This window comes from Sylvia atricapilla, chromosome 11 (genome assembly GCF_009819655.1).
Source record: "Sylvia atricapilla isolate bSylAtr1 chromosome 11, bSylAtr1.pri, whole genome shotgun sequence".
Taxonomy (NCBI): Eukaryota; Metazoa; Chordata; class Aves; order Passeriformes; family Sylviidae; genus Sylvia; species Sylvia atricapilla.
This window is the reverse complement of record NC_089150.1, coordinates 20724572-20739250: the sequence shown is the minus strand read 5'-3', so window position 1 is coordinate 20739250 and position 14679 is coordinate 20724572. Positions and strand designations below refer to the sequence as shown.

At 49.3% G+C, this 14679-nt stretch overlaps 1 protein-coding gene across 1 annotated transcript in view; it reads right to left on the bottom strand.

Moving 5' to 3' along the window:
• Nucleotides 1–14679, bottom strand: part of FBLN2 (fibulin 2) — a 62909-nt gene that overhangs the window by 15647 nt on the left and 32583 nt on the right. The window contains exons 3-7 of the mRNA XM_066326986.1: nt 14340–14469; nt 9448–9634; nt 7920–8126; nt 5602–5718; nt 4638–4739 (exon numbers count right to left, since the gene is read on the bottom strand). Coding sequence (XP_066183083.1) covers nt 4638–4739; nt 5602–5718; nt 7920–8126; nt 9448–9634; nt 14340–14469 — 743 coding nt within the window. The remainder of the gene's footprint in view (nt 1–4637; nt 4740–5601; nt 5719–7919; nt 8127–9447; nt 9635–14339; nt 14470–14679) is intronic.

Sequence of the window (14679 nt, the reverse complement as noted above, 5' to 3'; positions counted from 1 at the left end):
AAAAGATTTTTGTCTTTAAAAATGTGTCAGCTGGTTTTCTAGCAAAGAAATGAGGAGGAGCATTAAAAAATTTCAGTTCCTGGTGGGCTAGGATAACTGGTGGTGTGCACTGAGTTTTGCAAGACCTGCATTAGCTTAGTTACATTTCACTTCTCACTTAGTCCTATTTCCCTTTTCTTTTTTTGCTCTGTTTGCCATTGTTACCCTCCACATGCTGTGGAGTTCCTTTCCAAAGCAGTTGGTTGATCCATAGCAAGGTCCTGGCCATCACCTGGATCCCTTTCTGCCTGTCCCACACGAGGTTGGAGCTCCTCCATGGAGGTCCCTGCCTACCCCAAAGTTCCTGCAGGGTTCTATCCCCCTGATGCCTGTGCACCTGCCCAGGTTCTGTTCATTAGAGTGAGGAGTATTTTCCCACGTGATCCTATGGAGGTAAACAAAACCCCCTCAGATGCTGGGAGATGAATACAAGGTGGTGTGGTAGATCCCTCTCACCCACTTAGACTTAGTTCTTTAATCATTTTGATTTAAAAAAAAAAAAAAATATTGCAGAGAAAGCCAGCAATGGAGGGCCACTTAACAGCACCCAAAGCACTGCAAGACTTTCTGCTGGCTGTACCACAGGTCTGAGATTATCTGTCCTTGCAAAGCACAAAAAGGCCCCTCACACAAACAAACTGACAGCACCACACTGCAGCTCATGAGGTTGAGTCAGTCCAGCACCACGTCAAAAGAGAAAAGCGTGTTTGTCTGCAATATGAACCAAAGAGGGTAGGAGGCATTCCATGTGATCAGCAGGTGGAATATTAAATAACAGCCATAAAAAAAGGTTGTGATCTCACAGAGGAAAAAAATCAAATATGATTTCATGTTTTGTCTATATCTTTGATTCAATTTGCAAAACTCTGAGTACTTGAAAAAATATGGAGAACTGGCTGGAACACATTTGAGGAAATTAAAATGCTGGAAAGTGGCAGATTACAATGCAGAATTCTTGCTTTCAATGGGAGTCCTGTGCACGTGAGACACTGAGAAGCTCTAAAGCCTGACTGTGGGCTGGGCTGAGCTGCAAGGCTCATCCCTGAGCCAGGGCAGGAACCTCTGGCTGTGCCAGCTGCCAGCCCAGCACAGTCCCCTGGCCAGTTTATCATGCAAACATCCCTGGTTTTGTTCATCTGTCTAAACAAATCCCTAAATTTGCCGTAGACTCCAGAGTTCCCCTGATCCTGGGAGCCAACTCCAGGAGCCAGTGAGATGCTTGACAGAGCACTAGGAATAACAGAGTTATGTTTTCAGTCTCAAACACAGTTAATTCCAACACTGGACCACCTGTGGTATTCATCCAACCCAATTAAGGCTGTGAGGGAGGGTAAGATGATATTTAATTTAAAAAGCAGGAAAAAGAAGAAAAATAACTCAGTACTATACCGAAAACAAGTCACACAGTTAATTTTGGAGGAATCTGCTCAGTGTGTGTGGCAGCAACATTCCTCACTTTATGTCAGCAAAACCCAGAATGAAATGCAATCATGTAATAACTCTTTTTTCCCCAGATCTGTTGCTGCAAACAGCAGCACATACCCCATCCCTGAGCACATTTTTACATCCAAGAGCTGGATGATATTCCTTTTGCAGAGGAATATCAACCTTTACCTAGTGCTATTTATTTCAATACACACTTTGACATCAGAAACTCATTTTGGTGCACCTCCTATGAAAAAAGTGAAATGTAGACTTTTCTTGTGCTGCATCTGCAGTTTCTCATTAGTTTTTTTCTCTTCCAGTCTCCTCAGCTCCGTTTGTTTTATGGGACACATCTGTGCAATGCAGGCACTTTGTTATTTTGCAGCCACCCACCCTGTGGGTCCAGGAATAAACTGACCACGTCCTGCTCCCTGTCAGGAGGGAAACTAGGGTGGGAGCAGCAAGGACAGGAGCAGAGCTGTCAGTGTTGGTGGGTGGGAATGACTTTGCCTGGAAGTCACCAGAAGAGCAGCACCCAGCCTGCCTCTTATCCCTGGAGCTTCCAGCCAAAAGAATTTCAGAACCTGCTCCCAAAAACTCCCAGAGGTGCTGTGTGAGAGCTGTTTGAACAGCTGCTGACTCTTCTCTGTGCACGGCTGCCTTTTGGGAATACTGGGAGTCTGCTCCTGAATGCACCTGGAGTTATAATCCTCCACCTCTGACTAAAGGAAATCCCATGGATCAAAGATTATCAGCTGCTTTGTGCCTGTGCAAAGGTTGTAAAATATGCAAAGAGTGACGTCGTTAAACCAACAAGAATTTGCAAACTAATTACCGCAGGTTTTCTCCCGGTGTTTGGGGCAGCTCAAGGTGGAGAACAAAAGCTGTTAGGCTGGGAAAAGGTACCCCAGGAGAACGAGGCAGCGAGCAAAACACAAACCACAGTGTGCCTGTGGCTTTCCCCTTGGACTACAAAAGTAGGAAAAAATGTTAAACATGGCAAATGTTCTGCTGGCACCACACACGGAGCAGAGCTGGATGGGAGTGGAGAGCACACACACACACAAAAGGGGAAGAGGATTTCCCAAGGTTTTTAGGTTATTTCAAAGGATACCTGTAAAAACTGCCCTGCATTAGAGGAACACAGAGGTTTGGTGTTTAGTGAGAGAGAAAGGCTTCACAAATGGGAATTGTGTCTTTGCTTTCATGAGTAGTCCCTGAGGTTCATCTGGTGCAGTCATAACAGAACTGTTCTGATGTCGTGGGGCAGAGGGAGAAGGTGAGCCAAAGGGAGCACTTGGCTCCTGCCAGAGCTGCAGACACACGGGCACTGGGCTGGTGCAGAGCGCTCCTGGGAGAGGTGAGAATGAGAAAGGACAGATCCACCCCTCCTGCACAGTCCAGGGGAACATCAGGGGCAAGATGAGGAGCAGAGCTGCTGCACAAGGCACTCTACATCCTGAGCTGCTGTGGTCACCACTGCTGGCAGCTGGGGGCTGCTGCACAAGGCTACACCTGCAGGCCCAGAACAGAATGTGGGGAAAAAGGCAGACAGCACACGGCTCGGGGGTGAAGGGCTGAGCAGATGGTGCACACGTGTTGGTGCTGCCTGGCCCTGAGGGGCAGGGGAGGGATGGCCAGGGGGCCTGGAGCACGGATGGTGTGGTTTCAGAGCATGGAGAGCTGGGATGGGATGGGAACGTGTGCCCCTCGTCTTACCAACACATTTCCTATGCCTGTTGAGAATAAAGCCCTCTGCACACATCCCACTGGGGCTGACACAGGAGAAAGATCCCAGTGTATTCTCACAAAACTGTCCGCTGGAACAAGCCTGAGCACCTGTGAGGCACTCATCCAAATCTACAGCAGCACGGGGCAGGCAAAAGGGAAAAACAGAACTCTGTTAGAACAGCTCCTGAAATGAAAGAACGTTTCTCCCGCGCCCAGGATGCCAGGATGGAGTGTGCTGGGGCTCCCACATCTGCACCAGGCTGCAACACAAGCAGTTACACTGAAAACAGTCCTGCAAGAAACCCCTGGAGATTATTCAGTCCTTGTTCACTCTCCTGTACTTCTGCAATTCCAGAAAGAAACATCTCTAAAAACCAGGCAGGCATTCACACAGAGACAGTGCACATTCCCTGAAAGAAACCTGCTCCAGTGCACCACCACCCTCACCATCAGCTGCTGACTTCAACAGAAGATTATAAATGTCCCTTGCCAACATTTAAACTCACTGCTTCCACTGACAAATACAAATCTTTTCATTTCCTGTAGGAAAACGATTGCCTTGAAATGCCCCTTTTGCTTCTGACATTAATTAATCAAATTAGCTTCCACCACACTTGAGTAAGCAGTGCACTGTGAATATTTCATCTGGTGATATTAAAATCCCATTTTCTTCACAGACTGTCTGGAATTTCATGAAAATGATTTGTTATTCAATAAGATCTAAGATTAAGAGCGATGTGGATCATTTGTGAGCAATTCTGAGCATTGTGAGCTCCTGCTTACATTTCACTGTTATTGCTCCCTTACTTAGAGATTTATGATTAAGGTATGTCACAGGGCATTGCTTCTGACCCCCAAACCCTCCCTGGGCAAACACATCCCTTGTCACTCCTCACGAAGGTCCATTGAACATTTCTGTAATGGGAATGGTGATGGTGCAGCTTTGGAATTCACTGCTCCTCACTGGGCAGGCCAGAGCTCCAGCAGCACCTGGAGCTGGCCCAGCACACCCCATGGCACGTCCTGCCTCAGCTGGGAAGCCTCCCTGAGTTCAGGCTTCCAAGGCAGGAGGAGCTGGAAGCCAGCAGAGCTGATGCCAGGGCAGAGCTGTGCTCTGAGGGTGTCCCAGCACAGCAGAGGTGTCCTGCTCACTGCTCCTGCTCCCAGCCAGAGTGCTGTGAGGCCACAGCTGTGACACGGAGCCTGGGCAGGAGCCTGAGGGGGAAGAGAAACCAGGAGAGCTGAAAAAACCCCTGCAATGTCAGAGGAGAAAAGGCCGCCACCTCGGCAGGTAACACCACAGTGTGCTTCAGGAGTATCCATGAGCTGAGCTTCCTCCTGCCAAAGCAAGCCCCCTCTGATGGCACTGCGATTCCCACTTCTGAAAATGAGGAGCACACTGACATTTAGGCATGGCTCTGTGGGGAGCCCAGAGCACTCACCTTCACAGGAAACCCCGTCAGCCATGAGTGTGTACCCAGCCATGCAGGAGCACACTGCATCTCCCTCCACGATGTTGCACAGGTGCTTGCAGGGGCCGTTATCTGCACGACACAGAATTCCAAAACCCATCAGGACCTGCAGCAGAGATCAGCTGCAGCTCTACACTGCCAAGACAGCCAGACAGGACCCAGCCCAGGTAGGGGCAGTCAGAGTGTGAGCAACCTGTGCAGCTGCTTCCAACCCTGCTGCTGTGCACTGACACACCTGGGCACTCCTGTCTGCACTGCCCCCAGCACCCTGCACTGCTCCCATCACTCTGCACTGCTCCCATCACCCTGCACTGCCCCCATCACCCTGCACTGCCCCCATCACTCTGCACTGCTCCCATCACCCTGCACTGCCCCCATCACTCTGCACTGCTCCCATCACCCTGCACTGCCCCCATCACCCTGCACTGCCCCCATCACCCTGCACTGCCCCCATCACCCTGCATTGCTCCCATCACCCTGCACTGCCCCCATCACCCTGCACTGCCCCCATCACCCTGCACTGCCCCCATCACTCTGCACTGCTCCCATCACCCTGCACTGCCCCCATCACCCTGCACTGCCCCCAGCACCCTGCACTGCCCCCATCACCCTGCACTGCCTCCATCACCCTGCACTGCCCCCATCACCCTGCACTGCCCACAGCTCCCTGCACTGCCCCCATCACCCTGCACTGCCCCCATCACCCTGCACTGCCCCCAGCACCCTGCACTGCTGCACTGCCGACCCCAGCCAGAGCAGCAGCTGGGGAATAACCCTGAAAGCAGGGAGCAGCCTCAGACTTCTCCCTTGGTTTTCCCCAGACAATTCCTCAGCCTCATGCTTGAGACTAAAGCTGTGTGCTGAAACCAGACTGGAGAAGGGATGGTTGGAGTTTTATTCTAACACCCCTCTGCAGCTGACACCTCCAGCTTACCTTTGCACTTGTCCTGCTCTTCTTGCAGGGACACCACGAGGATGGGCTGGGAGGGAAAAGCCACTGGACGGACGGTGGCTTCAGCTTCCAGCCTGGTCACCTGGCCCCTGTCAGGATCTGCAAGGCAAGGGAGGGTCAGGGACAGCAGCATCCCCTCCAGACACCCCAGGGCAAGGAGTGATCCCATCCATCCCTCTCCATGGTGGTTTGGAGGAGGAAACAAACATCACGGAGACAGATCAGAGATTATCATGGATACAGGTCAGAGGTCATCATGGATACAGATCAGCCTGGCTGACAATAATTTCTGTAAAGGAATATCTGAATAAGCTATAAAAGCTTATTAAGCTATCTGCAATATCTGAATAAGCTAGAAAGTGCAGATTTAATTTTTAAAACATTTGCTGTATTTCAAATACAGTGGCTTTCATTCGGTATTTGATGGAAAAAACCAATCCCCAAACCCAAAAGAAGCCTTTGACCTTATCCTGTCCATCCTGTTTCAACACAGACAAACAACAAACACCTTTACATGCACAGGGTACTTTTGGATGACTTTTGTAGAGCCAAGTGGAAAACATGACAGCTGCCACTAACTAAGTGTTAGTTTGCCACTAACACTTTTAACAGGCAGTAATGTTAAAGGTATCAGGAAAGAAAGAGCTCTGTTACAGTAGTAAGAGTAACCCAGTTTATCAGCATCATCAAAACAGAAGCCTAAATCCATAGGGCTAAATTCTCCCTGTAGAGGGACGTGTCCTGTCCCTACTGAGTTCAAGTGTCACCTGCAGCAAAGTGTGAGCCCCAGAGCAGTGACAGCCTTAAATGACTAAGGGTGGCTGCAGTGCAGGTTTGGGGGATGGGAAGAGTGATTCCCCTAAACAAATGGAGCCAGCACAGACAAATAACAGGCTGTGGAACAGAGACAAACCAACATTCAAACAAAAATTCACCTGCTTGGGGCACAGCCTGAGTGGCCTCCCCAGGAAAGCACGGATGTGCACACACACAGAGGGACAAGGAGAACTGAAAGGTCACTGTGCCACGTGTGGTTGAGCCCAGCAAAGCCACTGAGGCTCCTCACCACCTCCCTGAGCCTCCCTCAGCAGTGGCAGCACCAGCCTGCCCTGCCCTGGCCCTGCCACACACATCTGGGGTACCTCAGTGTTCCCTGTCACAGTGCCATTCCCCAGGTGAGCTCTGCAGACCCTTCTGCAGCCCTGGGAACAGCCCACAGTGCTGCAGACCTGCAGAACATCACCTCCCAGATGTTTCACCCAGAACTCCAGCAGAGGCAGTGCTACGAGAGGAGCAGCAAAGCAAAACCACAAATACTCTCCAGGTGAGCAATCACACCACACTTGGCAGGGCTAAAATAAGAACTTTTCTTTGCCTCTTTTGGATGAGGTTCCTTTCCCAGAATTTCAGTATCAGCAGAGCAGACAGCTGCCACAGGAACAGTCAAATGCATTATTGAGGTAAATGCCTTAACACCACGTTGAGAAGGATGACAGACACAGTGCTCATTGCTTGGCTTGGGCAGAGGATTAGAAGCCTAAGGAGTTCTGTCATTGGATGGCAACACTGCTTTTGCTTGTTAAATAACACAAAGGACTTGTAACTAATATGAGGTTTCAGAGTTCTGGGTTATCTGACTTGAAATTGTGCCATTGGAGAACTCCACACAGCAAAACAATTACAACACAATAGACTTTCTTTCCCAGACTTCCACCACACTAGATAAATGTAGAGTTTGTTATCACTGGGGATGTTAGTGATTTTAGATAAAAATCAGAGCTCAGGAAGCAATGCTGTCTGTCTGAATTGAGTTGAGTGTATCTAAACTTATCTAAAGAAAACCTAACTGAAATACAAAATTACTCTGAGAAGAACAGGTATTTCTTTAAAAACCTTTACAAATCCTCTCCTGAAAAGTGGAAACACTCTTGATTTGAACATATGAAACACCACCCTTATCCCACACCACCAAACACCAAAAAAAGGCATTAACTGAGTTTGCTAAATTATCATTTTCCTTTACATTGTACAGTTTCCGCAGAACACGTAGAATCTTAAGAAAGCAGACTGCCCTGTGAATCACTTCTTATAATCCATAAAATCCTTTGCCATTTACAGAGCAGCTGTCCATAACAAAACATCAGGAAATCTCTGCTTTGAGTCCTGAAACTGAAGTAAGCATGACACAGAAACATGTGTCAACACCCATTAAAAACCTCAGGGGAACTGCAGAGAAAGTAAAGAGAAGCTTGGTTTGAGTGCAGGTATGAAGACCCTGTCCTAGACATCCCATTCCTGACCTGGAGAGCAGCTGGTGCCATCCTCCTGCAGGGTGAACTCGGGGAAACAGGAGCACTTGTAGGAGCCCACGGTGTTGATGCAGAGGTGCTGGCAGAGCTCCCCGCCGTAGAGCAGACACTCATCCAGGTCATCCCCAGGCAGGCTGTTGGACAGCTCGGCCTCACTGCTGATGGACAGCGCCTCGTGGTGATCCTCCCTCTCTGAAACTGCAGCAGAACACCTCTGAAACCGCAGCAGAACACCTCTGAAACCGCAGCAGAACTTCTCTGAAATTGCGGCATAAAGTCTCTGAAACTGCAGCGGAACTTCTCTGACAGAGCTGTTCGGGCTGGGACCGGACACAACGAGGGGTGTGGGCACACCATGCCAACAACAGCCAGATCCAGCAAAATCAGTTACTGCAAGGGTGAGAACGAAGGAACCCACCCTGGAGATAACAGGTTGTGCTGGAGGATCAGCTCCTCCTGGGGCTGCAGGGACAGAGATTTCACAGAGGCACTGAGAAACTATCACAGGGGAGGTGACAAGTTCACCTTTCACATGCCCCACTCCCATTGACATCTGAATTCAGGTGCTGAGCCCCACCTGAAACTGGCCCCACACTCAATTTCATATTGCAGGAGAAGTTATCCAGTTGGTTTGGAGACTTTCCAACACCACAGTTTGTTGGTGGCTCCTGTACTGGCATTAGCCACTGAGCAGTGGCATTGTCACTGTCAGGCACTGTCCTTTCTAGTGTCTTTAAACACCAGCCACAGCTGGAACACAACCTGCTCCCCTTCCTGAGCCAGCCTGACAAGGCTTTCTGGGACATTCAAACCAACCCCTAAGTGAGTTTCTCAGTCAGCTTTTCTTGAGCATACTGAGCCTTGCTCAGTGAGGCCTCAGGGATATTTAAGGATGCGAAATATCCATCCTTAAATGGCTTCCTTGCTTCTTCCAGCCTGCTTTAGGAACAAGGAAACATGTGCTTGATATGAGTGGGAACCTGTGCTCCTGATGCCCTGCTCCCTTCAGCAGCTGCCTGAAGGTGTGTGTGGTGTCCCTGCTCCCTGCTGAAGGTGTGTGTGGTATCCCTGCTCCTTCCTGAAGGTGTGTGTGGTGTCCCTGCTCCCCCCTGAAGGTGTGTGTGGTGTCCCTGCTCCCTTCAGCAGCTGCCTGAAGGTGTGTGTGGTGTCCCTGCTCCCTGCTGAAGGTGTGTGTGGTATCCCTGCTCCTTCCTGAAGGTGTGTGTGGGGTCCCTGCTCCCTCCTGAAGGTGTGTGTGGTGTCCCTGCTCCCTCCTGAAGGTGTGTGTGGTGTCCCTGCTCCCCCCTGAAGGTGTGTGTGGTGTCCCTGCTCCCTCCTGAAGGTGTGTGTGGGGTCCCTGCTCCCCCCTGAAGCTGTGTACGGTGTCCCTGCTCCCTCCTGAAGGTGTGTGTGGTGTCCCTGCTCCCCCCTGAAGGTGTGTATGGGGTCCCTGCTCCCTGCTGAAGGTGTGTGGGGCAGAGCCCCTGTCTGCAGGGTCCCAGTCCCCAAGGCCACTCACCCTTCTCGGGGGTCGCTGTGGGCAGGGGCTGGGGGTGTCTCCTGATCTCGGGCTGGGCCAGAGGGTCCCCCCCTTCACAGCAGGACAGCATCACGTGGCTGCAGGGGTAGCCCAGGTTGATGTTGGACTCGCAGCTCTTCCCCTCGCTCCTCAGGCGCAGGCCCAGGCTGCAGCAGTCACAGCATTGCTGCAAGACAAGGGAAACGTCAGCAGCCAGCACTGAACAGACTGCCAGGGCAGGGGTGGAGTCCCCAGACCTGGAAGTGGTCAAAAAATGTGTGGATGGGACACTTGAGGCCGTGGTTTAGTGGTGAGCAGGGCGATGGGGCTGGGTTTACACTTGCACTTGATGATCTCAGGGGTCTTTTCCCACCTTAACAGTTCAACTCCGTGCTTTAATACAGCCTCGCGGATGAGCCCACACACACCTGGAACTGATCTGCACTTCCCTAAGCAGTGGAGCATCTGGGAAAACATTTGGAGTGTGGATAGCTGTAAATACCAAAGCTCTACTTGTGCTTGTTGTTGCCATTGTGCAGCCACAGCAAACACAGAGTCTGGCTGTGCCAGTGGTTCCAGCAGCTCCCCTAAGGGAAGGAGTGGGACTGCAGGTCAGCTCCTCCCAGCTCCTGCTCACAGGCCTTGTTGTGTGTGGTATGAACAAAAATTATCAACAAAATAACATAGATCTGCATCTCCTTCCATTAGAGCTCCAAACGTGGCCAGTTTGAGGCAAGGTGACAGGAACTGAGAACAGCACAGACACGAGGGTCAGCAGCATCCCAGCCCTATCAGGCGTCAGTAAAAACTCTCCTCTCTGCACTGCTCTCCTGCAAACCTGTTCTGACCTTTAATTACCTGGCTGTGCTCTCAGCACCCTGCTGAGACTGGCTGGGGGGGAGCCAGGCTGTATTTGCTGAGTTATTTCCCTCTTTTCTCCTTCCTCAGAGTACCTGAGCAGCACCTTCACTGCCACGTTCCTCTCCAAGCCCTCTGTCCTGGGCTGTAGTATAGGACGTATTCTATCACCATCTTCATGAACTGCTGAATCCAATTGTTGGAGCAGTGCTCTTCCCAGGCCCCTCCCTCTGGGTGCCTTCTGTTAATGGCCCATCAGTGCCTTGTGCAGGACTCACAGATAACTCCCTCCGGGTGTTATCTCTCTTTAATGGGCCATCAAGGACCTCCTGGATGACTCATAATCCCATTGTGAGATGCTCCACTCACAGGGAGGAGCCAAGCATTCTCACCAGGATATAAACTGGGATTTGGGACAGTAGAAGCAGCCCTCACTCACTGGATTCCCAGAGGACCAGAGCTAGACCTTTCTACGAGATCACTGCTTCAGAAAACCACCTCGTCTGGGCTGCTTCCATCACCCTGATCAGGTTGTATTCTGACTCTGTCAGTGGTCTTTTTGTATTATTGCATTTATTTTTTTTAACCTTTTTTCCCTTTTCTTCTCATTAAATTGTATTTTTGACTTGGAGCCTCTCACTTGTTTTGCTTTCAAGCCACTACCCCCTCGCAGTTTGCTCTGCTGCAGGTGGCAACACAAAAACTGTGTGCTGCTTGATCAGCCCCAGACAAATCCACTGCACAGTCAGGGCACAAGAAGCACCTCAGATAAATGACACCAAACTCAGAAAGCCCATTCTGTGGATGCACAGTGAGTCCCTAACCAAGCAGGGGAGCTGAGGAGCTGTGAGTCTCTGCAGCAGAGACAGCAGGGCTCACACCTGAGCTGGAGGAGCCTTTGTGGATTTGAGTTTAAGTGTCCTCTCACCTCTAATGTATTTATTTATGTATTTTAGCTATAAAAAAAAATCTGTTGCACTGGCAGAAAAGCCCAGAGTCTCTTTCCCCTTTGACAGTCATCTGCTCAGTGAGAGTTTGCAGTTCCACTGGAAGAGCCCCTGTGAACCCGGAGGGGAGACCCAGCCTGGTCAAACATTCCCCCAGTGGAAAGGGGTCAGACACAGGGAATGAAGGGCAGCGTTCAAGCTGGCAGCAGGAGCCCTGTCCAAGGACAGAGCAGTTCCCTGGGCAGGGGAGGTAAGAGAGGTAGTGGTGTAAGGAGGATGGAAATGGGATCACTTTTCATCATTAGAAACCCAAGCTGGGCATTCCTGTTAATCCAGAGCCTGTCTCCAGCAGGGAAAGGCATCCACTGCCAGCTCAACGCTCAGAATTCTTCTGCTGGGTCCCTTTTTTCAGGACTTTTTGGGGTTTTGTGAACATTTCACACTCAGTGCACAGCCTGGCACGTTCAGCCAGCATTGATGGCTGCAGCTCATGTTTTACAGCCCTGCTTCCTAATCTGAGCAATCCCAAAACATCATAAACAGCAGACATTACTCACATCTGCAAATATGCACAGCCATAAGGAGCTCCCTTCACGTGCCCAAATATATTTCTGAAAAACTTACAGCACAGGCCAGAAGAGGGTGAATTATTTTGCACGCTAAGTAGACTAAATTATCTTTTCAAAGGAATATTAAAAAAAAAACCCAAAACCCCTAGCAATAATGAATTGTGGCCATGCTGGAAAAGGGAAAATTCCTCCTGCTGTCCTCCCAAAATCCAGAACCCTCAAATTCAAAATTTAACAGAAAAAATTCTGTTTTCTGCACATTGTTTCTTGTTTTAGCTCAGTTTTGTCACCTTTAATGTGCAAAATAGAAGAAGTTCAAGGTAATACATGCTTTTACTGAAGTGCTGTAAAATATGCAGTATTTGCCTTGAAGACCCTGGCTTCTTTCAGCCATGGTTTGATTCACAATTTATCCCGTGTGCAGGCATGACAGAGGGTATTAAATCAGTCATATATCTTTGGGCTCACATATTTTCCACGTGAACAAAACTCTCTCATTTTCCAGTGGAAAAACTTGTTTGCTGAGAATTTTGTTCTAAAATGGAAAAATTAGAATGCCTCAACCTCCTGTTACCTGCTTTTTGAACTTCCCAGGAATTCTACAACTGATTTAAGAGCCAATATGATGATTTTTACCTTGCAGTTGAGAAACCCACCTTGAGAAACATTCTTTGGTTCACAGCTTTCTGCATTCCCCTCAAAGCCAGATTTGCTGGAATCCTGCGTAATTGGATTTACCATGGTGGAGTCTCCATCCACCAGGAAAAATCCCTAAGCCTGTGCTTTTTTGTGTTGGAGTAAATAACAATCAAAGCACCCTGAGATTAGGCTGATTTAGCACAGGCTGAACTCCTGGATCTGAAAATTCAGCAGTGCCCCATTCACCTTGAAGCAAGAGGGGAAAACATCTGAAATGCCTGAAGACCTACAAATGTTTGTTACCTGGAGGTAAAACCCCAACTTTTGTCAGGACAGTGTAAATGTCTTGCTGGGTTTGGGAGCAGTTAAAGAATCTCCACATTCCAGACAAACTTTTTTTGATTTATGCCACAGCATTTGCTAAGAGCAGACGGGTCAGGGGAAGCACCACTATGGACTGTCAGCATCTTCTGCCAGATCCCCTCTGAAACAATGTTTAACTGTAATAAAATTAGAAAACCTTTCTTGTAATACAAAGCATTAGAAAGCAGCACAAAGTTGGATTATTTTTGTATTACAGCAGTACATGCTGTAATGCTGAAGTAATGTGAAGTCTCAACAGTCTCAATATTTATTGATCTTTTCCAAGCAGTAGCTGCAATGACTCGAGCTAAACAAGCTCAATAGGTGAGCGATGCTGTTCAGTAATTTTACTGTCCCAGATGGTTTATCTTAAGGCGAAGATCCCATTGGAGCTGACATGAATGAGGAAGCATTCCACGGTAGTGTTGTGTCATGGTTTCAGCTCGGGCAGGACGGATGGAGCTCTCCCTCCCCACCTGTGCCCGAGGAATGGTGTGTGTCATCAGGCTGATCCACAGCCTTCCTCTGCCTGGCATGCAAACCAGCCCTGCTGAAAACCTCAGAATAACAACTCTGTCACATTGCAGACATATTAATGTCTTCCCCCAATGCACCAATTCTCCTTTAACGATAGACTTCAGACCCGAATTAACAGTGGTTCTGAAGAGGACAGAGCAGCACAGCTAATTAAACCTCAAACCCTGCAGTGGATGGCCACTTCCCTGCCTTTCCCGTGAACAATTATCCGCGAGAATCTGCCATGTACAAGAGCAGATAGAACTAATCAGGTTCCTGCTGAGCCGACGGAAGCTGCACTTAAGCTGAGCTATAGCTATGTAAATTCTGATCGGAGGGAAATGAATTCTGAAAGGCAGTGTTCTGCTGAAAACAGAAGCTGCTGATTCTTCAAACTGGTTTAAATTGGTTTGGCTCCACTGGTTCTCGTAAAGCAAATCTCATTTATCTAAGTGGAGGCTGTGGCTCAGGATTTGTGATTTGTGCTGTCCATTAATGGTTTGCCTATATTTATGAACAAAAGCTTCCATCATCATCATCCAAATGCTTGTTCCTCTAGTCCAGCATTGTCTGGGACTGGAAAGGGGGCCACAATTCAACACTGCAGCCAAGCAAACTGCCCAGTAATGGGTTTCACATTACATCTTCAATTAAGTTTTGCCCCATCATTTTCTAAATTCTTCTACGCTATATACAAAACTAAAATGGACTTTTTGGCTACTTCCAAAGTGAGGAAGCAAAAGCAATGCAGCCAGTTAGGTCATGAAATGGAGATGGGAACTGAATTCAAAACAAGATTTAAAAGGGGCTGCAAACTGAATGCCAACAGCACCGTTTCATTGCCACATTTCTGCAGCTTCACCTTTTCCTTGCCCCAGGGAAATGCAGGAACAAACCCTGCTGGGGCAGGCAGGGAGGACACCTTGCACACCTGCACAGAGCAGCTCACCGTGTGGGGCTGCTCACCTTGTAGGACAGCTCACCTTGTGGGACAGCTCACCTTGTAGGACGAGCCGGTGCAGGGGTCGCTGTCCTCAGGGCCACATGTGTCCCCCTCCTTGGCAGCCACCATCCCGGCCAGGCAGCTGTTCTCCCTCACTGCAGACACACAGCACTGCTTCTGGGCAATCCTGCAAGGCCACCACACTGTCACACTGTCACAGTCCTGCCAGGGCCACCACACTGTCACACACCCCTGGGCACAGCCCTCTGACACGCTCTGGAAACACCCCAGTGCCTCCTCAACCATCCTGTTTCTAACACCTAAACATGTACAGAAAACTCTCCTGGTGGAGCAGGAATTAATTTTTTAAATTAGTATCTACTTTGTATTTATCCCC